This window comes from Plectropomus leopardus, chromosome 5 (genome assembly GCF_008729295.1).
Source record: "Plectropomus leopardus isolate mb chromosome 5, YSFRI_Pleo_2.0, whole genome shotgun sequence".
NCBI classification, from domain to species: domain Eukaryota; kingdom Metazoa; phylum Chordata; class Actinopteri; order Perciformes; family Serranidae; genus Plectropomus; species Plectropomus leopardus.
Genome location: NC_056467.1, coordinates 13,499,040 through 13,522,622, shown reverse-complemented (window position 1 = coordinate 13,522,622; position 23,583 = coordinate 13,499,040). Strand labels below are relative to the sequence as shown.

General features: G+C 38.7%; 1 protein-coding gene across 5 annotated transcripts in view; it reads left to right on the top strand.

Annotated features, from left to right (window-relative positions):
* Nucleotides 1–23,583, top strand: part of LOC121943575 (arf-GAP with Rho-GAP domain, ANK repeat and PH domain-containing protein 1-like) — a 64,501-nt gene that overhangs the window by 22,619 nt on the left and 18,299 nt on the right. For all 5 annotated transcript variants that reach the window (XM_042487130.1, XM_042487129.1, XM_042487128.1 and 2 more), the window contains 17 exons: nucleotides 1,553–1,641; nucleotides 1,726–1,808; nucleotides 2,866–3,018; nucleotides 3,438–3,507; nucleotides 4,005–4,125; nucleotides 4,309–4,493; nucleotides 4,914–5,020; nucleotides 6,029–6,228; nucleotides 6,549–6,634; nucleotides 7,752–7,934; nucleotides 19,079–19,253; nucleotides 20,173–20,307; nucleotides 20,554–20,689; nucleotides 20,979–21,081; nucleotides 22,023–22,215; nucleotides 22,961–23,006; nucleotides 23,258–23,421. In XM_042487130.1, the coding sequence (XP_042343064.1) occupies nucleotides 1,553–1,641; nucleotides 1,726–1,808; nucleotides 2,866–3,018; nucleotides 3,438–3,507; nucleotides 4,005–4,125; nucleotides 4,309–4,493; nucleotides 4,914–5,020; nucleotides 6,029–6,228; nucleotides 6,549–6,634; nucleotides 7,752–7,934; nucleotides 19,079–19,253; nucleotides 20,173–20,307; nucleotides 20,554–20,689; nucleotides 20,979–21,081; nucleotides 22,023–22,215; nucleotides 22,961–23,006; nucleotides 23,258–23,421 (2,229 nt within the window). The remainder of the gene's footprint in view (nucleotides 1–1,552; nucleotides 1,642–1,725; nucleotides 1,809–2,865; nucleotides 3,019–3,437; nucleotides 3,508–4,004; nucleotides 4,126–4,308; nucleotides 4,494–4,913; nucleotides 5,021–6,028; nucleotides 6,229–6,548; nucleotides 6,635–7,751; nucleotides 7,935–19,078; nucleotides 19,254–20,172; nucleotides 20,308–20,553; nucleotides 20,690–20,978; nucleotides 21,082–22,022; nucleotides 22,216–22,960; nucleotides 23,007–23,257; nucleotides 23,422–23,583) is intronic.

Genomic DNA, 23,583 nt, shown 5'->3' with positions numbered 1-23,583 from the left:
ATCATTTTCTAATTGATCATTCACACTTTTTTATGCACTTTGAATGTTAATTTGATTTTAAAGAAGTGTTTAGTAACCAACCCTGACCTCCTATCATTTTGTAAATATATATAATGTTTATATATAATATACACAAAATGTATGTATAAAAGGTGTAATGGAAGAAGTACAGATGTGCAGAAGTTGGTTTTACAGTGCAAAATATCTACAGTCTGAATATATAAGTTAACTGACAGTGTGCATATAAAGAAATCCAGTCCAGTGTGCATTAATGTAACGCTAAGTATTTAGCCAAGCATTAATGTATTGTTGTCAGTCTATGGGGCTGGGTGAGAGCCTTTATCATGTGGGCGGTGGTGGAGGGGAAGGGCTGGAATATTGTTTATGATGGTGACAGCAGAGGGGAAGAAACTGTTTTTGAGTCTTGAGGTTTTGGTCCTGATGGACCGCAGCCTCTTGCTTCAGGGCTCAGGGCCCTGGAAGTGTACAGGTCATATAAATTATGTAAATTATAAGAATCAAACAGACAATGCCTGTTAAAACTAAGTAGGTTAATGCAACTAAAAGAGAGCTTTGAAATGTTGATTGCCTTGCTAAAAATATATACCAAGGCCATGAACACTGCAGCTTCCTCTTTATATCCCTGTGTCATTCATTGTAAGTTGATGTGATGTATGCTTGATGCCGTAGTTTTTAAGTCATGAATGTGTATTTAATAAATCTGATTTAAATTAATTGATAATTAATTCAGCTCCAAGTTGGCATTATGGAACAGGTGGTACAGTTTTTAGGCTTAGAGTCACAGTATAGTAGTGCAGCTGCTTTTGTCCATGCTATGCACCTCTGCATTTATTCAAGCGTTTGCAAGAGTGCAGAGACTTTGGGCTCCTGTGCTGAAGAGAAACTGCCTCTGTGTAGATTTGTCTGTCACAATAATTTTCTCAGCTTGATATTCTTAAACCTACCCTTTATGCCGGAGGAAATATGACTCTGCTTAATATTTGTTATTTAGTCACTCAACCTGAAAAGCTAGTTCTAGAGACAAAAGAAAGGAGTCCTACCATACTGACAGACTGGTACCTGATTTAAGCCCAGTAACACTCAGCTGTCCTTCCCAGACCATTTAGTTTCTGAGTTCACATACAAAGATGAACACAGCTAACGCTCTAATCCACAGCCAGATAACAGCCAGAGTACCTGGTATTGTCAGTGCTGTTATTTACTTTTACTTGTATCCAATTTCTCTACTCTTTTTCTATTCGTACTATACTGTATAGAATTAAGATTGACCTCTACTAACCCTCAGAGCAATATTGTACCTGTGTCCTATTGAGTGTCAGTACAGATTGTTACTGTTAAATTAAGAAAAATCAGAATTTTACAAAAATAAAAAGTTGAATATTTTTCTCTTGTCTTGATTGTGTGTGTTCTTCTTGTAAACAATGCCACTGACGTAAAGGTTTCCTGCAAACCGGATTTAAACTGCAAGACTAAAGCAGTACAGCTCCATTTGTTCTCATCATCTCCCTCCCTCCCTCCCTCCCTCCCTCAGGGGCGGATTCACTCGAAGATAATTCTGATGACTACGAGGATCCAGACTTTTTTTATCCCAGCGTTCAACGAATGAACGTACCAGACAGGGTGAGTGAGAATGTTTCCTTCTTTTAAAATCTTCTTCCTCCTCACCTCCTGCACAGTGTGATTGACAGTTGTCTCCCCCTGTAGGATATGTCCCTGCAAGTGCCCATCCAAGGGAAGGGACGGAAATTTTCTTTGTGCAGTGATGATGAGCTGTTGGATGATGATGAGTGAGTCATGCATTGACGAACAAACCAACCATTAACACAAACCTAGAAACTCACAAAAGAAAAAAAAACAGCGAGCAGACACACATTTGACCTTTGTTGTCAATACATCACTGACTGTGGTAATCAGCATCAATGTTGCTTCAGTGTAAAGTTGTGGTTTTAAATGGTATAATTATTTATCTTTCTTTGTCCTTTTTTTTTGTTTTGTTCATTGAATATTTTCTTTATGTTTTGTTTCACCATTACATAAGTTTTTATCATATCTGTAACTGAGATAGCTTAAAGTGACTTGGTTGCCATGTTGGAAACAATGGAGCAGAATCAATGCACCGCCCACCAGCTGTAGCACAATTTTCTCATTTTATAGCTAAACAGTACACTTTATCAATTATGTTTTCGCATAAAAAACATTTGAAGTGAGAAACATGCATGAATTAGCAGAATCTTGATTCATATGTAATCAGTGCTGCCCAGTTTAACAATTAGACCGCAATTTACCAGAAGTGATTGACATGATTGACAGTTTTGGTAGCTCCTTGGCTTTGACTAGTTGTTTAAGGCGCTACAAGGGAGAGTAGACAGAGGAGTATGTTGTATTTCACAGATTATTTGTCTCATTTAGTGCTGTTTGACTAGAGGGATAGCTTTAGCAAACATGACAAAAAATGCTGTTTTTAAGTTTTTAAGTCACCAACTACAGCTTTAATTGTAGATCAAGTTAACCGCGGCTCTCTTATTTTCGTGAGATTTTTAACACAGTCACCAGCTGGACACAAATTTATTTTTGGTGTCCTGCATAAACCTTTACGCAATGACACTGTTTTCCTTGCTGACACAAAATATACTGTACATTTGTTGGTTTCCTGTCTGATAATTTCAATTAACGGGTAGTGAGACTTTGAAATGTGTCCCATATTATAGTATCTGGTAGATATATTTCTCTAGAAAAATTATACAAGATTATTATACAAAAATTAAATTAATTTCAGGTTTCTTTCTATTAATATAATTCACTCTGTGTTTGTGTGCTTGTGTGCTTATTTCTGTGCATCTGAAGTCCTAGCCCCTGGCAGGATGCAGGCATCAACAGTAATTCTGGCAGTATTTGCATGCCAAGCTCAGGCCGACTGGCTTCTGCCACTAAAGACGATAGCTCTCAGCTGGCTGCTGTCATCAAGATGGGCTGGCTGGACAAGAATCCACCTCAAGGGTAGGAATAACAACACACACACACGCAGACATGCTGATGTTGGGCTAGTTAATATTACTCCACACAGATAACTGCTGTGTTCATGTGATTAGCACTATCTCCATCACACCGTAAACATGACATGTTTACAAAAGATCAGCGTATAGTTTCACTGTTTTCTGTTTTACCTAAACAAATTCAATTAAGCTCTTTTGTGCCTGCCATTCTGTTATTCACAAAATCACTTTTAACATGGTACACTTGGTTTGCATATGCTTTGCCTAGGGTATTAATTATTACAATGAAACAGTTAAAAAAAGTTACGCTGAAACACTTCAGAACATTGCTTAGTTTAACTATGCAAAAAACTTCCTGCTGTATTACAGTAAAGGGATTGGTACTTCACACTTGTAAGTATGTGTTTGTGTTCTCGTGCGCAGGGCCCTTTATTATCAGAGACGATGGGTGAAGCTGGACGTTGACTACCTGAGATATTTTGACAATGACAAGGTAACAACAAACATGTACAGTGGTTTATTTGACAGGACAGGAACAGTGCAGTGAACATAGTAACAAGTTCGAGAACAAATCTGATGTGTTGCATACAGGGTTTCTAGCCTGGGCTTATTTGCAACCCAATTCCCTGGTTGGGCTGTTCTGTCTAGGTATAAAACAAAACATATCACACGGAGCACAAGAAGGACACCAAATAAGCTTAATGCTTAACATGAGTGTATCTCGTGAGTCCTTGTGGATAGATATATTTGAAGACAGAAGTGTATCTGTTGTGTGAGAAAGTCAAGTGACTGATGTCAGATAAGCTTCAAAAAGCACTTTCTGTGTGGATTTCCCATTAGATACACTGACGCATTAAGACTGTGTTGCACACTCACACAAACACAAATATGAACACACACACACCTACGCAGTTCCTGCATGCTATGATGCCATGTTAGATGTTGATCTGTTTAACAGAGTATTTGTTGCTGTGTTTTGGCGTGTTGTAGGAGGTGTATTCTAAGGGGATCATCTCCACTGCCTTCATCACCAATGTTTCCAGTGTTGGAGAGTTGAAGTTTGAGGTCGTCACAAATAACCGAACATTTATCTTCAGGGCTGAAAGTGAAGGTCTGTCTTTTTCATCTAGTCATCTGTGTGTGCACTCCAAAAAATAATGAATGTTGCGATTTGTAAGATGTAATGTGCATGTGTTATATGCATGCACAAATATGCATGTATCTTTGTTCACATATATTTGTACATGCATATTCTACTAAACATGTTAATACATGTGTTTGCACGTCCATCCAGTTGAGAGAAACGACTGGGTGACAGTACTGCAGGACTGCACCAGGGGGCGCCATCGGCGCAGCACCATGAATGTTGGTTCACCCTTGACCCCGGACTATCAGGGCTACCTGGAGCTCAGAGGGCTACGCTCCAAACTTTATACTGTTGTCGCCTCAGATAAAGTCTTCCTTTACAAAAACATGGAGGTAAGGACCCACTGTGTGTGGCAAATCACATGGTAGTAGCGCAGTCCTTTTCTTGCAAAATACGATGTCGAAAAAATATTACATCGTATCATCATATTAAACTGCACCAACAAAACAAATGGTTCTTATGAGGATTACAATACATCTTCCTAACCATGATTGACAGAAAAAACATTGTAAAAAAACAATTTACCAGTCTTGTGTTATTATTTTCCAGTTTTATGTTTTCATATATATATATGTTTATCAAATTTAACATCAGGTGAAACAAAGGTTAAATTTATAGATAAACTAGTGGAGATTTTTTATCTCCACATTAAAAGAGACATTTAATTTAATGTCACACTGCAATTCTGAATCATATTTAAACAAAAAGAAACACAGAAAAATGAAATCTTGTTTTTTTTTTTCTTCTTCCAGGACTATCGTATAGGAGTGGGCATCACATCCATCGAGATGAATGTAGGAAATATTAAAGAGACAGATCGCCGTGGCTTTGATCTCACCACACCTTACCGCATATTCAGGTACTGCGTGTACACAAAAATTCATTGCACACACATTAAATGACTCTCTCTGCCATGTATACAATACGGTAAATTTTAACTCTTGACCTGCTTTGTCTGTGTGTCCTCTGTTAGTATCCTGTGCGAACACATAATTTTTTGTACTTCACACAGTACAGATTATCGCTTTTCTCATTTTCAATGGATTTCTGTTTTTCTATAAGTATTTAAGTGCAAATTTACCATTCCTTATTGTAAGTTGACGAGTTGGTCTTGGTGCCAGGATACTTCCGGGAAATTAGATCATGTTGTTTTACTGAGAACTCCCACCGTTGAGCTCTGCTCAGAGTCCTCAGTTGGACATCTTTGGAGAATGTGAAAAGCCCTTTGTGTGAGTCTGTGTGTGTGTGTGTGTGTGTGTGTGTGTGTGTGTGTGTGTGTGTGTGTGTGTGTGTGTGTGTGTGTGTGTGTGAAAAGAGTGAGGCAGATGTGTGTGCACAAGTGTTTGTGTATGTGTGTGTGGTCTTTTGGCTGACAGTGCACAGCCTGCAGTGCGAGAGCTCAGCTTGACAGGATGGGGAAATCTGAAAAGGCTTGTATTTGTATAAGAGTTGGACTGTGAGTCAGTGTGTGTCTCAGTCTAAGTGTGCATTTGTGCAACTCTAGTCATTTCAGAAGTGTGTGTGTGTGTGTGTGTGTGTGTGTGTGTGTGTGTGTATGTGTGTATGTGTGTATTTTAGGAGAGCGACTGATAGATGAGAAGAGGAAGAATCCAGACATGCAAGTCTGTGTCAAGCCACAAATCTGTCTGTGTGTGTGTGTTTATATAGTTTCCATTCTTTGACTCAAGTATATTTAGGAAAACAAGAGCAAAGTAATCGTCAGTACTCAGAGGGCTCATGAGCATAAGGATACACTCTCACACACATACAGGGCAAACACAGGCTTTTTCATTTCTCACTTGGTTATTCTTATCGACACCATCATGTCGGAATTAACACTTGGCCGTGTGTTTATGTCTCTCCGCAGTTTCATCGCAGAGTCAGAGCAGCTGCGAGAGCAATGGGTGGATGCCATGCGGGATGCAATAGGTGAGGCGTTGTCAAATAGAGAGGTGGCAGATCGGATCTGGGCGGAGCCTAGCAACAGTTTCTGTGCCGACTGCGAGGCTCCCAAGCCAGAATGGGCTGCCATCAACTTGTGTGTGGTGGTCTGCAAACGATGCGCAGGTTTGTGTACATTGGTTTGGATCTATGTGTATTTTTGTGTTTGTGTTTCATGTATAGTGTGCATCTCTGCACATTTGCCAATGTGAATAGTTCCTTTTTAACAAAGTTTTGACATTGTTTTCAGCATGATTTTAAATTTGTCCCTTGTCATAAATGTCTTTAAAATGTGGTTAGTGTTATGAGCTGATAAAGTGATTCATGATTTTTCTTTTTTGCTGTTTCAGTGACATGACAAAATTCTCAAATTAGGGTTGTTGTATAATTTCACAGCACTGCTACACATATGTACTTTGTTTTCAAAATTTGTGTGTTTGTTCCAGGAGAGCACAGAGGACTGGGTCCTAGCATTTCAAAGGTTCGTAGCCTGAAGATGGACAAGAAAGTCTGGACAGAGGAGCTTATGCAGGTAAATATTAAAAGTCCCTACAGAAAGTTTAGCTATTTATGCATGACCAATTCATATAACTGTGTAAACATATATAGAGCTGTGGATTCATTGATACTGAGGTAGCAGTTGTTTAGGTACACTGACATAACGTAATACAGTCTTATATAACGGCCCTGCACCTAATCTTTGTGAAGCTTAGAATTACATTTTTGTTGACAATTTTCAGGATTTTTTTTTCAGCTCTGTGATAATTTCTGAGGCAGTAGTTAGCTGTGGTTAGGGGTGGGAAATATATACATTATACTCAATGTATAGTGACTTGTCACACATGAGACATGCCACAAGCACTCAACCGCCCAGCAACACCACTTTCTCCAGGGCGATAGTGTGTGAGCAGGTGAGGTGTGTGTTTTTATGTCTGCAGGACTTCAGACTGCTACTATTTGTGACCAAATATTATTAATCATTGTTTCAAATATTATTAATATATGAGCTGGAGAGCTGTCAGTTTGTTTCCCTCTCACAGTGAAAAAATCTCACGTTAAATAGCACAGCTTTAACAGATTATCTTTATGCTAACTGCTAACATCAAACTTTTGACCTGAAGCTTCAAGTTCACAGCAAAAATAACTTTTATCCCGAGACAAGCTGAGTGCTTCAGACTAAAAGAACCAGTAGTTCCACTTTGATGTATTTCACCATAAAATACATTATTTAACTTTATTGTAAAATTACTTTATTTATTGCAACAGTAGTTTATGTAGTCATTTAGTACTTTTGTAGACCACAGTACTTTAGAGGATATTTCAAAATATCAAGATGTATATTGTGTATTGTGGTATAACCCAAACATATTGTGATATTATGGATATCGTCCAGTCCTGGACTTGTGGTGTTGTATTACAGTATATTGATTCACACACAGAAGGGTAAAGAATATTGGCAACTTGGTCCAATAAAATGCAATGAAAATAATAACACTAAAAACGTGCAGGCATACCTATAATAAACTTACATTCCAATAAACTGCACAGTGTATATTTTCAGACTAAAGCGCTCAGCTTGAGCTCTACACACATGTTTTCCATCCTTTTTAATTTGCAAATACTTCTCCTGAATCCTACCTATTGTGCAGCTGTTCCTTGTGCTGGGCAACGAGCGGGTAAACACCTTCTGGGCAGCAAATGTCCCACCGAGTGAGGCTTTGACACCCTCTAGCTGCAGCGAGGAGAGACGGCGCTTCATCACCAACAAATACCGCCAGGGCAAATACAGAAAGTACCACCCTCTGTACGGAAACCAGAGGGAGCTCAACAATGTGAGTTGAAATCAGTGTTTTGATTGTTTTTCTTTTACCTGTTACCCTTATGTATGGATTTAAACTTACACATTGTAATTTCTGTGTTTAGAAAGAATTATTATAAAAAATGACTCCGGCAGAATTAGTTTGCAAACAGACCTTGAGAAAGAGAGGCTTTCATATTCAGGGAGGATTTTGAGGAAACTGCAATGGTTGGTTTAGCAATCCACTTTGACTAAATATCCTTTTTTAACCCATCATGGGGGCCTTGATTCATTTATTCAGTTTTTGACACCTGTTTCAGTGAAATATAGTATCGACTACTCCCTTTGCCGCACATTGCAGTGCTTCCTCTCCAGCAGCTGTGAGCATATTTCTCATAGAGGGTCACAGGCTTAGCTGTGACTGGAATTTGCATGGGCGTTTACACAGACACACTATACACTGTATATCTGCATACTACTCAGACCATGACTCAGATTCATAGAATAAAGAAGTGACCAGTCTTGAGCTGTTAGAAAGCTTAACTGACAGACGGAGAGACAACAAAACAGGGTTTTCCTGTGAAAACAGTTAAAAAGATCATAACAAAAGTGAGTCTTTTGGTGCAAACACACTTTTTAGAGTCTAATTTTGTGCTAAATGAGAGCATTTATTAAAAATAGCAAGTATGTTGTTTCACATTTTTCCAGTCAGTGACAATAAAAGTAGCCTGGTTTCAGTTAACTCTTTCAGTGTTTGAGGTTTTTCCTCATTTTCCAGCTGGCTTATTGAGGCAAGCTGTGTTACTTCACCTCAAAGTGGGGCATCCAAAGGACTGATTTGAACTCACTGCAGTTTGAGTGCAGTGCGGGTACTTTGATTGCACAAAGCTGGCTGGCTCCTCGATTAAGTCCAGCATTTACAACACAAGTCTGCCAACTTCAGTAATCTGATTTTTATACTCAAGCGAAATGAATTAGTAATTAGAGTGATATTTCATTTGTGTCATAGTAACTCATGTGTTTTGCAAGCATGTATGACTCAGAAACAACCCAGGAATTCACATAAGCTCACACTAGTGGCGTAAGAGATGCAGCAGTGGCCTCTGCGTAGGGGAGACTTTACAATGAAGTCAGGAATTACAGTACCTATAGATAACAGCCCTCAGGATGGACTAGCTGCATATCTGATCCAGTGTACATTTACTCAAGTACTTCACAATTTTGAGGTACTTTTATTGTACTTCAGTATTTAAATCTAATGCCACTCTTGACTTTTACTCCACTACACTTCAGAGGGAGATGTTTTACCTTTTACTCTACTACAATTGTGTCATAACTTTAATTACATGTTACTTTACATATTAAGATGTTTGCACACAAACTAATGGAAATATAAAACTGATGCTGAAATGATTAGTGAATTGATTAAAAAATCATTTGGCACTCATTTTGATAACATTTTAAATCATTTTTTATGCTAAAACATTTTATGGTTCCAGCCTCTCAAATAGTATGATTGTACTTACACAGTTTTGCTTAAGTAACATTTTCAATGCAGGACTTCTTCTAGTAACAGAGTGTTTTTACTGTGTGGTATTAGCACTTTTACATAAGGATCTGAATACTTCCTCCATTATTGCATGTTAACGTGGGAGCTTAGAAAGCACACACCTCTGCTCTGTCAACATGAAACAGTGTCAGTAAGAATCAGGACACTTGGGAACAGTTTCTGAATTCCTGGACCTGGGGGGTTTATGTTGTGTCCTCGCAGTGCTCCACTGTGTGCAGTAAATGTCCCAGTGTTATAGACCCTGCTGGGTCACTCATTAGCCGCTTAACCCACTTACCGCGAACAATGTGGACTGCTCACAGACACACTGAGTGTGTGAGTGAGTCACATTCAGCACCTGACTGAGTTCTGTTTTTCCTCCATCAAGCGTTCAGGCTTGTCTGTGTGTGAATGTGTGTGTGTGAGTCACAGTGTTTGGGATGTGCAGAAGGAGATGAAGGAAGTGTTTTTTATTGTTACACACACACACACACACACACACACACACACACACACACACACACACACACACACACAAATCACTGCTTGTCTTGGTTTAAAACAGTTTTTGTTCAGCAGCTGGTCCTCCCCTCTTCATTCAGTTCTCCTTCATGATGGCTATCTCTTTTTCCTGTTTCTACTGTTTGTCTCTTGAGAACATGACCTCTTTGGATTTTCTACAGTTGTCTTTCTTTTTGAATGCAGATTACAGTCATTTCAAACAGATGCTGCTCTACCTGTTCTTCTCTGTCCCAAATCGAATACTTGAAGTGCTTCAGCTCTGCATTGCTTCTCTTTTTAAGTAGGGCGTGCCTAAGAAGTATTAGACTCTGCAGTGTGTTTGTGTTAACTGTGCATTAATGTGAAAAGGTATTGACAATAAGGAAGTGTGCGAGTGTGGAAAGAAGTTTAAGAACTGGATGGCTGGCTCACATTCAGGTTTGTTTATCTAGTCCTTGCCTTTTTTCTTTCTTCCTTGTTTTTCCTTTTTTCTGAATGTGACATCATTACTCGCTGCTTTGGTTGGAATGTGCTGTAACTCCGCCTCTCCCTCCCCTCCTCATTGTTTGGCTGCCACTGCTGAAGAAAGTTGATCTCTTCACTCCTGGCTCTTTTTCTTACTTTTAAGTTGCTAGTATTCCCTTAACTTTCTGTCAGACTATAGCAAAGAGTGCGTGTCTGTGTCGACTGACATTTAAACAGAGGAGCCATTGAAAGGACCTGGAAACTTACAGGTGAGGTTGTGTGTGCTGGTGAGCTGTAGGAAAAGGTAGTGAACATATGTTGACTGTGCTGTAGATTATCTTTGAGAAGAATGTGAGTTGTAACAAAGGTAGGTCAGTATAGGTGTAGGAATGGACTTTGGATCTCTAACAGTATGTGATCTCAGTGCAGTCGAACAAACCCATATTTTAATGCGTTTGTGGGGCATAATTTCATCTCAAGACGAAGGGCTATTGTATGTTAGCGAGCACATTAGAGTTATTGTGTGTATGTAATTCACTTGGAGTGGGCTGAGATACGTTAATGCATATTAATGAGTGTGTAGGCATGTCTCTATGCCTTTTTTTCTTTTTTTCTTTTGCATTTTTGGTCTGAGTTGCTCTCTCTGTGCATGTGTCCATGTGTTCTCTGAGAGCAGATGATAGGCTCACCTCTGTCAATGGTCATCATTGTCTCTTTCACTCTGTCCCTTCCTGCTTTGCATCTCTTCTTTCTCTCTGCTGCACTATTGATGCCTTCTAGTTTTTTGTTCATTAATTAGGTTTCGTATCCTCTTGCAAAAACAGTGCAATCGTGTTTGATTTCTTTTGAAAACATGGCAAAAAAGGCAATGAACAACTTGGCAAGAAATTTTCTCTCCAAATTGGAAAAAATAGTGGATTAAGAAGATTATTATCTTTTAAAAGCTGGGGGAAATGGCCAGAATAAGAATAATTATATATTTAAATTCATGTTGCATTCATTTTGCTCATTGCCTTTTTCAATGTTTTTGAAAGAAATAAAGCCTATATGAAATGGTGTGCAAAAACACCCCAAATGTCCCAGGGAAACTCAACTTAGTTTTTTTTTTTGAGAGGACATATCAACAGCTAGCCACAAGTTCCTTCTTGGTGGCTCATTCAAACCTTTTCCAAAGCCTTTTGATTGACTTGATAGAATGATTGAAAATGCAATGTTGTTTGGTAGTTTCATGTATGTGTTTGTGAGAGAGCGAAGATGCCAAAGAGCAGTGGGTGGAGCATGAAAGATGTCTGACGGAGAAATGTTCAGTATGGCGCTGAGTTATTTAACACAGAGAGAAAGTGTTGGCAGTTCAAGAGTGTGTCTGCATGTGTGCCAAGTTAAAGTTAGGAAGAGTTATCACAAGTAAGACTCATTTTATCATGCATCTTGCATTTGTTAAAACAAAGCTAACATGTTCCGTTCTGTTTGCAGAAAGGATTGAGAATGTCAGACTTTCAATTTGGAAATTTTAACTGGGACACCCCTTAAGGTTGATTTCTGACTTGGAAAGTTGGAGGAACCCCAACCCTGACCTCAAAATCCAATATGGCTCCTCCACATATCAGTTAGCACTTCTGTTATATTTGTGACTCATTGATACAAGCATATACTGTCCAACTTCCTTCTGGGGTTGCACTGGTATGAGATTTTTACATTACAATAACCATCTCACAAAATATCAATATCAAAATATCATCATTCCATAAGGGAATGAAAATGAAAAAAAATGGGTTTTTTTTCTGTTGAATAAAGACTTTATCATAATTAAAATTTGAAAACTGTATTATGTAGAAAAATAAAATGAAAAAAAAAGTTTTTTTTTCTTCAATTCTGTAGATAAGCAGTGTGATACCCTACGATTGTTTAAATATATATATATATATATACCTTAAAACTGGTGTACCACTGCGACCCTGCTTTAATCAGTGGACATGCTGCTTCAGTGTTTATATTTGCGATATACAGCAAAATGCATTCTTATCAACTGGTATTATGAACAATGACTACCCTGGTTTGAACTGGTGTTGCTGACAACATCTTGGTTTTCCAGCTTGTTTTACTGGAACGCAGTCAACTCACGTGTGACGTCATTTGAATTCCAACTTCCGGGATAACGAACGAATGCAGCATCAGTTTCTAAAAGCTGTAAAAGTCATGCATTTTTGTTATGAGTGAGTCTGAGTTAATATCTGCCCACCTGGACAACCACAACCAGAGACCGATTCCAGTCGTCTTGAGTTTGTGTTTGTTGTGTCTGTGTTGACGGCTTGCTGGTGACCATCAGCATGTTATTGGTTCTTATTATAGCAAACAGACCAAGAGGCAGTAGTAAAAACTCTTTATGGGCTTGTTTTTGTGCTTTTATGGTTTTGGAAAGTGGCTTCCACAGAAGAAAAGCTCCATGTCTCGCACCCTGACTTTCTGTCCGTTCCCTGCTGTTGCTCATTCTTTTGTCTTATCTGTCTTCCCTTTTCCAACTGAGTTCTCTCTCGTGTCCTCATTCACACTGTAGGATTTTAGGCCATAAATCCTTTTCAATTGCACAGGAAAATGGGATCTGCTTTCTTGTTTAGTTCACAGAGCTTTTTTCTCTTTCTCTTTGTGCATGTCTGTTTTTCCCTTTTTTTTGTCTCTATACCATTTTTATTCTCCTCTTTCCCTTCTTCATCTGTCTGGCTTTATACCTCCACCTCTTTCTCTGTCTCCTTTTACCGTCCCCAGTGAGGTCATGACGGAACATATGCGGATAACCGCTCTTTCTCATCTGGATTCAATATACGGACCTGCATACACACATACATAAATGTGTGTTTTTGTTTGGACTTTCATTTTATGTGAAAATGGACAAAGCAGAGTTGGCTGCATGTGTGTGTTTGTACATAGGAGGTCTGAGCATATAATGTTGAGTTTGTAGCCGAGTGATTAATGTGCCTCACTAAAACGCTTTCATCTTCTTTTCACAATATTTTTCTTTCTTCTGTGCCTCTCATCTCTTTCTTTTCCTCTGCTTCCAATTCTGTCCCATATTACTGCAGAGGCCAGATGGAGGCCTGTGATTTCAGACACACCCAGATAAAATCTCTTTCTCTCTCTCTCTTGCGTTCTCTCTGGGGAAATTGGGTAGGATTCTTGAATTCCCTTCTCTTCTCTTCTCTCTCTTTCTTTGTATGTGTGTGTGTGTGTGTGTGTGTGTTATTACATTACTCCCTGTTTCATAGGCAGCAGATGTTGGAGGGCGTGAGGTCTTCAAACACTCATTTCCTCATTGTACTGTTCTGATTGGTGCACTTTTTGTGGTCAGAGGGTTGTCTATTGATACATTACAGGACACTGACCTACATACTACATGACTTTCACATGGATGTCCACATGGGACAGTGCTGAGAGCTGGTGCTGTTCATTTTTACTGGAACACACACACACACACACAGTTAGTTATCAGACTTAGGAATGTGTCATCACAAGCGTCCCACTGTACTTGTATGCAGCCAAGTTCTGTTTCTGAACTTTTTCAGCCTTTTCTGTGCTTTTGATCAAATTACAGTATATCATGATATGGCTTGGCTTGTAGCACAGTGGTAAATGTTAGCCATCAGGGATTGATCTGAAGTATTGACTTTTTGTGGCCATGTGGTATCTGTCAGTACAGCTAAAAAAAGATGGTCAGACCAATGTGATGCTTAAAGGGAAAGTCCACCCCAAATAAAAAAAATTAAAAATCCTCTTAATTATAGTGCTATCTATTAATCTAGATTGTTTGATGTGAGTTTCCGAGTTATGAAGATATCGGCTGTAGAGGTGTCTGTCTTCTCTCAAATACAGTGGATCTAGATGGCACTCAGCTTGTGCTGCTCAAAGCTCCAAAAAATGCATTTGAAAACTCAACAGCAATGTCTCTTTGCAGATATCATGACCTGGTTACTCACGATAATCCACAGACCTTGTTGCGGGTTGTTTCATGTAGAAACGGTTTTCTTTCTGCCTAACTACACCTGGGAATGGTATCATTGCGCAGAAGGAAGTGCGCATCTACTTATGGGGGAGAGGCTCGTGTTTGTGACAGCGTGAGATGTAAACATTGATGGCGTCTTCCCCAGCCAAGGGAATGCAGGCCTAGCTTAGCAAACTTTTGATTTTTTTTTTGTTTTTCAGTAGGGTATATTGTGGAAGACTAGCATGACAATATAATTAGCCGGTGTTGTTCAGTAAAAAGATAATGGTTCCTACATGAAACTGCAACAACAAGGTCTATAGATTATCTTGAGTAACCAGGTCATGATTTCTGGAAAGAGACATTGTTGAGTTTTTTAAATGTAATTTTGGGGTGCTTTGAGCACCACAAGCTGTGTGCCATTTGGTCCCATCATATTGGAGAGAAGGCAGACATCTCTATGGCTGATATCGCCAACATTTGATGACTCACATCAAATGACTCTAAATTGATAAATAGCGCTACAGGTAAGAGGAAAAATATGTACAGAATTTACGAGTTTGGAATGGACGGCACGGTGGTGTAGTTAGCACTGTCATCTCACAGTAAGAGGGTTTCAGGTTCGAACCCTGGTGGGGGTGGGGTGCAGACTTTGGGGGGGGGGGGGTTTGGATGTTCTCTCCTTGTCAGAGTGGGTTTTCTCCCACAGTCCAAAGACATGCAGGTTAGTTGGTGACACTAAATTGCCCGTAGGTGTGAATGTGAGCATGAATGGTTGTCTGTCTCTTTGTGTCAGCCCTGTGACAGTCTGGCGACCTGTCCAGGGTGACCCCGGCCTCTCTCCAAATGACAGCTGGGATAGACTCCAGCCCCTCTGCGACCCTTAAGATGATAAGTGTTTACAGCCAATGAATGAATGAATGAATGGAGTGAAGTGTCCCTTTAAAGTGGATAAAATACAAGTCAACAAGTGAGCAGCTGTTTTCTCTCTTAGCCTCAGTGACGCAGAGCAGACAAAGCCCACTGTTTTCTTTGTAGCGTTCAGTTTTTCCAAATTTGATGCTGTAAATGCCCAGTAAACAACATTAAAGAAGCAAAAGGCTATAAGAAACTGGCAGCCTTTTGCTGCAGAAATGCAGAGAGAAATGCAGTTAATTTCATCTTCAGCAAAGGTAAGAAAAAAACAAGATGCCAAATCTAAGAGAAACTTAAGGATCCAAAATGTCAATCAAGCCCACTCCAGGAGTCAGCACCCTGTTTAGCACATGGTTACCATTGATCCAGTTACCCAAAAGGCAGCTGCAAACATAGTGGCACTTTTGTACTTTTCCTGTTCTTTCATGTTGTTGGTATTCAGACTCTGAATTAAATCTTTTGAACTCTCTCACCTCAGTTGTTGCACTGTTCCCTTTGCTCTAGTTGGACTTGTTTCCTCCCTTCAACTCTGATCACAGATGTGACTCATTTATTGTTTCTATCTCTATTCCAAAGTTTCCCCTTTTTGCTTCCTTTCTGCGAGAGCATAATGTGATCAGCTGTATTGAAACACAAAACAAATATTCACAGTCAGTTGACACAAAGCAGATTTTTTTTAGTTAGTTTATGAAATCTGTGCAGTACTACCAGATGTAAGTCCATGTATAATTCAAATGATAAAATTTATGATTTAGACAAAACTTTTCAAAAAAGACCATTGGACAATAGTTTATACATTTGAATGAAATCTAAACTCAAAACTGACAACTCTAGTAAGCAGAAAATCCCAATATGCCTCATTGTCATACAAAAAGTCACAAATCTCTCTGTCTAATCTGTCAGTTTAGTTTTTCCTTGCGATAAAAATTTATTTTGTGAACTGTCTTGTGAACTGATATGAGAAGTATTACAGCAAGTCAGGGTCATTTCAATATCTATCTTGAAATCACTGTTTGGTAACTTATTCATATGTCTGTTTCTTTCCTAGGTGATGTTAACATTACTCCACACCATTCTTTACATCCCTTTTCAGTTTGTTTCTGCATCATATCTCCTTTTTTAATAATCTATTGACATTTTAAGCCATGAAGTGTATAATCAGGTGCACCTGAAGATAGCACCTGTATTATTTGCGCCATATGTAAATGAAAGGAAGCTGCTGAAAACTATGGCAGACTGTTATGGCCACTGAATACCTACAGTGTACAGTATATGTACCTGGATGTGTTAACTCCAAATATGTCATTGATGTGTTGTGAGACAGAGAAATGCAGTTTGTCTCTATGTCGTTTGTTGTGTATGCATTTGGGTTTATTGTGAAATTTTAATCTCTGTTAATTGGTTTGTTTGTCTGTATGTGTGTGTAGAGGCTCAACGCTGCTTCTATAGAGGAGCGGTTCTGTCTGTATGTGTGACAGAGTGCTGTGGAATTTCTCAATCAGATCCAAAAGAGCTTATTGGTTTTAACTGAAGACACACTGGTGTGTGTGTGTGTGTGTGTGTGTGTGTGTGTGTGTACTTGCCTGAGTCTGAGTGGAGTTCCTCAGCTGTAACAACACAGCAGCCTCCTCTTCTCAGTCGTAACATCTGTCCTATTCCGCCTCCCCTTTCTTCGTCTTTCTTTGCACTTGGGTTTACAATATTTGGACAAAATGTCAGTCTAAAGACAGTGCTGTAGTTTTATCCTTATCAGGTACAGAAATCTGTATTTGTTTATCATCATCTGGTTAAAAGAAATGTCCAAATGACTGTGATAATCCGTTTCTAGGAACAAAAATACTGGTTTGAGTGTGGGAAGATTCTCCTCTTTCGATGTTTTGGTGTTATTATCTGTCTGTTTTCTACTGTTTTCTTACCTTTTGTGTTTGGTCACATGGCTTCGTGTTGCACGTACAAAGGTTGTAATTAGTCGAAATACTGGAAATACCTCAGTAGTTCCCTCAGTAAAACAGAGAACTTAAAAAAAGCAAATGTAACACTTACACAATACCACTGCATTATAGGACAATAAATGAAATATGTGAAATAAAATTGTGCAGCTCCACACAAAGATCAGCAAAAGTTTATCAGACCAGTTCACTTTTCATCTACTCTTAGATCAGTGTTCACTGCACCAGTGCTCCTCTGAAATGAAGCAAAAGGTTCATGGGAACCTGCAGACTAATCACTAAAAAATGACTCCAGGTTGCTTTTTTTAAAAATGTGCATACAGTGGATTTAGAGTGGACTCATCGATCGGCACAAGCCTTTAAACACTTGAGAACACTGTTAGTAGTTTCATCATAACAATAACCTCCACCGGGCCTATAAATCCCAAAATAATTACTTTAGTTTTTTTATTGACAGTAAACTATATTTATTTTTCAACAGTAACAGAGAAGACACTTCATTATCTTCCACTTGGTAAATGCATAGCAGCGCTGACAGGTACTGGCCTGGGTAATGCAATCACGAAGCTCGTTACACTGTCGGTGGCTGTGGATAAGCAGAGGGCCTGCTACAGCTTTAACCTGTTAACACACATACACACACACACATACACACAGAAAGACAGAGTTTGGCTGACAGAGGATCACATGACACGACAAAACCAGGTCAGCAGCTGTAGGACCTTATTACAAAAGTCATCAGTTTATTATCAGTTTAGTGTCACAGTTATTTTTTATCTCTGTCTTCCTTTGTCTCACCACCTCTGCATCTCTCTTGCCCACCCGTTACTTCTGCCCTCCCAACCACACCAACGTAAAATAGTATTGCAGCAGTTTGTCTTTATTTTTCTTACTTGATTGTATGGTTACTGTTAAAAACAGTTATTCTGTTTATTAAAACAAACAAACAAACAAATCATGCAAATTTGGCTTGTAAGTACTGTGATCATTTGGTTGGATTTTCTCACAGCTTTGCAAGTTTCCAGTTACTTCACATTGGAAGAATCTAGTTTAGTTAACTGAAGCCACTTAGAAAAAAAAGTTCAAACTACTTTAAAAAATGACAAAATTGACATTGTGCATGTGATTCAATATACAAAAAAGTCACATGCCAGCATAAGATGCCACTCAACTAAATTTAGTACAAAAAAGACCTACTTGTCCACAAATCATGCATAAACCAAAAACATGAAATGCTCCATTATTTATAGGGAAGTGCAGGAATATCGGCTTTGGTTTTTTTATACAATGTCTATTAGTCAGACATCTGCATTCAGAAACTAAGTCCATATGGGGACATTAAGCCAAGTGGGATTACTCAGCCAGGTAACTTCTAAAATAGCATGTAACAACTTGAACATCTGTTAAAAAATAGCAATAAAAACACCTGAATTGTTGTCATGGGTTCAATGACAGTAGAGAAGCAATGGTATAAAATTAAAAGTAATTTCTTTCCCTTTATGGCCTCAAATTGTTTGTACTTAACAACACAGAAAGGTCAAAAGGGTAATTTAACTACTTCAGTGACTATGCAAATACAGAAGTGGCTGAACTACCAGAAAGCTGCAGTATTTGGACTCTTACTTTAATTACATGTAATTCACTCCCTCCACTGCCCATAGGGTATCTTTATGTAATATAGTATTTGACTTAAGTCTGATAGCAGTATTCAGTTCACTGACAAGCTCAAGGCCATAGCTCAAGCATCACATCATAGTCTCCATCTGTTATTTTTGTACATGATTTAATTATATTTAAATTTTCTCTTCCTCTCTCCTTCTCCCCAGGCTCTTTGTATAAATGTGCAATGCAGTGATGTGCTGGAGACGTTAAGCCTTATTTTCTGCGGTGCAGATGTAAATTGTTCAACTGGTATGGCAAGTTGGCCCTCTGTTCTCTCCCTGGCCAACTCACACGCGCAACCCTTACAGGCTGAGTTGATTAGCCACAATCTCAACACAGGTACAGTGAGACAATGCATGCACAGGGTCACATGAATTCACAGGGTTCCCGCGAATCCTTACAAAATCTGTAAAGGCATTAAATTCATTTCTCTATAAATAAGGCCTGCATTGGTATTAAAATGTCTTAAATCAATCTTTTAAAAGACTTAAAATGCTAATTCATTGGAAAAAGTATATTATGATTATTTTTACTGACATTGCAGTTTAAAATCTCAAAATAATTGCTAAAAATTAAAAAATTTTAATTTTAAATAATTTACCAAATTTAATGTTACACTCATCAACATTTACCACATCCAATCAAATGATAAATAAAGGCAAGCTAAATGAATACTTTTTTTTTTTTTTACAACATAACATGTTAATTGTTTTTCACGTGTTCAACTCGGAAACGTTTTTTAAAAAGTAAGAATTTGAAGTAGGTCATCTGTCTTTTAACTTGACCAACAAAAAGTCATGCAGTATGTTGTAGTTAACATTTGGACAAAAATGCCCCAACTCCATATTGATCTTGGTTCATGTTTTTCTTTTTTTGAATGTAGTTATTGTAAAGTTGGTAAAGTATGTAAAATGTTTTCATTCAAAGTTACATTAAAAAAGTCTTAAAACGTCTCAAATTTAGCTTTTGTTAAACTGTAGGAACTCTAATTTATCAAATTGTTGATCAATGATGTGAGACAGATATACTGTCGAGATAGTCATGTGGGTCCTCTGGGTTAGATCCATGCCCACTTCACATAAAAAAAAAAAAAGTCTGGATTATATTATACATTATAATGAATCTGTCAAACTCCATCTTGCATATTAAAATTATTTTGCTATATATGTGCCATAAGCCTGATACTGTGTATATTATTCGGCCATTTTCAACAGTAGAAGAAGATGGTTTTACTTTTTGTTTGATCGTTCTCCTGCAGAGCTACCACGGTCAGAGGTGGGCGGAGGCATGGAGGCGGTACATTACGCACCACCACCTTGTGTGTCTCACAATGGCTTCCTGTTCAAGACTGCATCCATGGCTCGAGCCATCACAGAGCGCAAGGCCAAAGAAGGTATTCACAGACCAAATGCAACATTAACACTCATTCACTTACTCTCCACCCCACAGCAATAAAGAACACTAATAATGAATACATTGTGAATTTGTAAAACCATTTTCTAAACAAAGTCATGTTGTTGTTAAAAACTGGCTTCGCTATTTGTGTCACATTACAGTAAAGATACAAAACCACAGTGTCTCAAGATACCATTTACATTATTATGATTCTTGTTGAGTCTTTATTTGTCCCTTCCTGCAGAGTTCAGTCGTCGCTGGTGCACACTGAACGATGGCACTTTCAGCTACTACGAGAGTGACAGGAACTCGAACCCTAACGGTGCTCTGAAGGCTCCAGAGATCGTCTGTTTAGCTGTCGACACACCTGAGAAACATGGGTATACAAACAAACACACACGCACACGCACACAAACTGATTCATTTCCCCTTCATTTTACCGGAGGTATGAAATTCTTGTTACTGATAAAAACTGAGATAATGTGCATATCTAAAACAGAATCTGTGCACTACTATTCAGGATTGGCAATACAAATGAAATATACCAAATGCATGTCTGACATATGAACATAGCATTTCAAAGTAAAATTTCTTTCTTTCCCTCATTTTTTAAAATTTTTTTGTCAACCTGTGTCTTAATTCCTCCTAACTTCTCTGTCTAACCCTCAGGTATGACCACACCTTTGAACTCTACTCAGAGTCGGAGCGTCTATATCTGTTTGGCACTGATGATCCAGAAAGTCACAAGGAATGGGTCAAGTCTATTGCCAAGGTAACTACCAGATACATATCGGGTCTAGAAACACAAACACTAATACTTTTACTTTCTCCTCAGAACCCTTATAGACTGAACACAGTTACTGTTCAATTTTGTAGTGAAATCTAACTGCTCTGATAAGTGTAAGGTGTGCAGGTTCAGCTAAACTGAAACTGCTTAGTGTTTTGACAGGGCTCGCAAATGCTGACCTGTTTCCTGTGTCACATATTTTCCTTCAGAACAGCACTCTACAGATGGTATAATTGTCAGCTGCATGATGTTGTGAAATAAAAATTTACTGTGATCTTCTGAAACTGCTGAAAGTTGGTGGATGTGTGTTCTCAAAAGTCTACAATTGATGTATAAACAAGTGGATGTGTCAAAGTTATGCTCACTGTCAAGCAGAGCCTGGAATTTCAAACAATGTGGAAGATTAGCTGGATGAAGACAAACTGCGTTTATTGGCAGTTTCTATTTGAAATGAGCATCACAGGAAACATGAATGCCATTAAGGTATAAGGACAGCACATTCATGGCTCCTAGATGTCTAATTACAAAGCAGTCCCACTGCTGCTGAAGCATCGCACAGGGACTTTAACCTGTCACTTTTTTTCTGACAATTTAATTAGTATTGGTCCTCCCAGAGGGGCTCAGTAATGCACAAACTGAAGCAGTTAAATCATCATCAAAAGAGAAAAAAGGTGGCCAGTAGCTCACCTGGGAGAGTTGGTGTCCCATGTACAAAAGGCTATGTCCTTGCCACAGTGGCAGCAGGTTCGATTTCACCATAGGCCCTTGCTGCATGTCATCTGCTGTTTTTCCCCCTTTCATGCTAATATAACCTTCAAATAAAGGGAAATACCCCAAAAATACTATTTTCAAAAAAAAAAGAAAAGGAATCCAGTGATTCGTGTGCAACAAATTACAAATTTATAATGTCCCTGTCTTATTTGCAGAGCTTTATCCCAGCCACTGCAGAGCCGCTGCTGAGGTTGGGTTTTGAGCGGATTGGGCGGCTGAAGTGTAAAGACGGCTTGAACCTGCAGACATCTAAGGTTGGTTGGTTTGCTCTGGTGGGCTCCACACTTCATGCCTACCTGGAGGACAGCCAGGGAGAGGAGATCCACCTCCGCAAACTGAATGAACTCTGTAAGTTTTGCATGTGTGTTCATTTTTATTAAACTTGGTAATTCTGCAGAGTTACAGAAACAAATTAGGCTACATTAATATTGTTAGTATAATATTTTTTTGCAGGATTAGATTCCAGTGGTGGCTGTAGGATTATTTCAGAATGATTTGATCCAGACATTTCCAATGACTCCAGAGCATTGTTAAGTCTAAAAGTCAAAATGTATTTGGTGTTTGGACTTTAAAAAAACAACAGTTTCACTGTGGTCAAAAAACTGTTTGCTCCTTCTGTTGTGGGACTAAAGGGAAGGCAGAGCCTGATTAATGAGGTGGTCTAGCAGCAATCTAACAGCATCACAAATGATAAAATTTTGTGAAAGAAAGCTCATTTAATTTAAAAAATTCTAAATCATTTTATTTCAAGAATAACTTAATTTAGATTTATGATTTTGTTCAAGGATTTTCTTTATTGTTTTAAGGTGATTACTTCATAAACTACGATGTCAGACATTCATAGCATTCAAAAACCTCAACAGATGTTTTGAATGTAAAAAACATTGGATGCAGCCTAATGGATAAACGCACAAACTGGAATTTTACTGCATACGTACTATAATCTGTACACACACAGACGGTGAAAAGTGCCAAGAGTTATGATTGAAAGAATAGTCATTTAGAAAGAAACAAAAAAAAAAACATCAATATGAAATGCAGTAATCTGAGTCCATCTGAAGTAATATGATTACTATGTATTTGTTTTTTACAGCGATTCAGCAAGACAATGAGGTGCTGGTTCTGGTGGAGAGAGGCAGGTAAGAAGAAAGGTGCTTAAGTGAAAAATGAATCTTTACTTCTGTGTTTGACATCATAACCTGTCCCAAAGTTTTGAACCACAGTGAACAGTACACGCCCAACAGTGTAGTAACGTGTATGTTTTCAAACTGTGATCTCTATTGTGAATAATATTTGGTATTTTTTTTTACATTTTTCTCCCTTTACTTCCATTCTTCCATATTGTTCTAATATCCCCCTTCCCTTCTCCCCTCTCTCTCTCTTTATTCAGAACTCTGTACATAGAGGGAGAGAGGAAGTTGGATTTTGCGGGTTGGTGTGCTGCCATCCAGGCAGCAGCGGGGAGTGGAGGAGACACACTGAGCCAGCAGCAGCTGACAGAGACAGACATACCTGTCATAGTACACAGCTGCATCGGCTACATCACGCAATGTGGTGAGAGACATGTACAATGATGGAGACATAAAGGCATTGAAAGAGTCACGCAATTCCTCTGTCACACAGTGCTGACATACAAAGACACATGCATGCACAAGGTCACGCTTCTTATCTCTGCCACACATATATGCTTGCATGTGCATCACAGGAGTCTATATA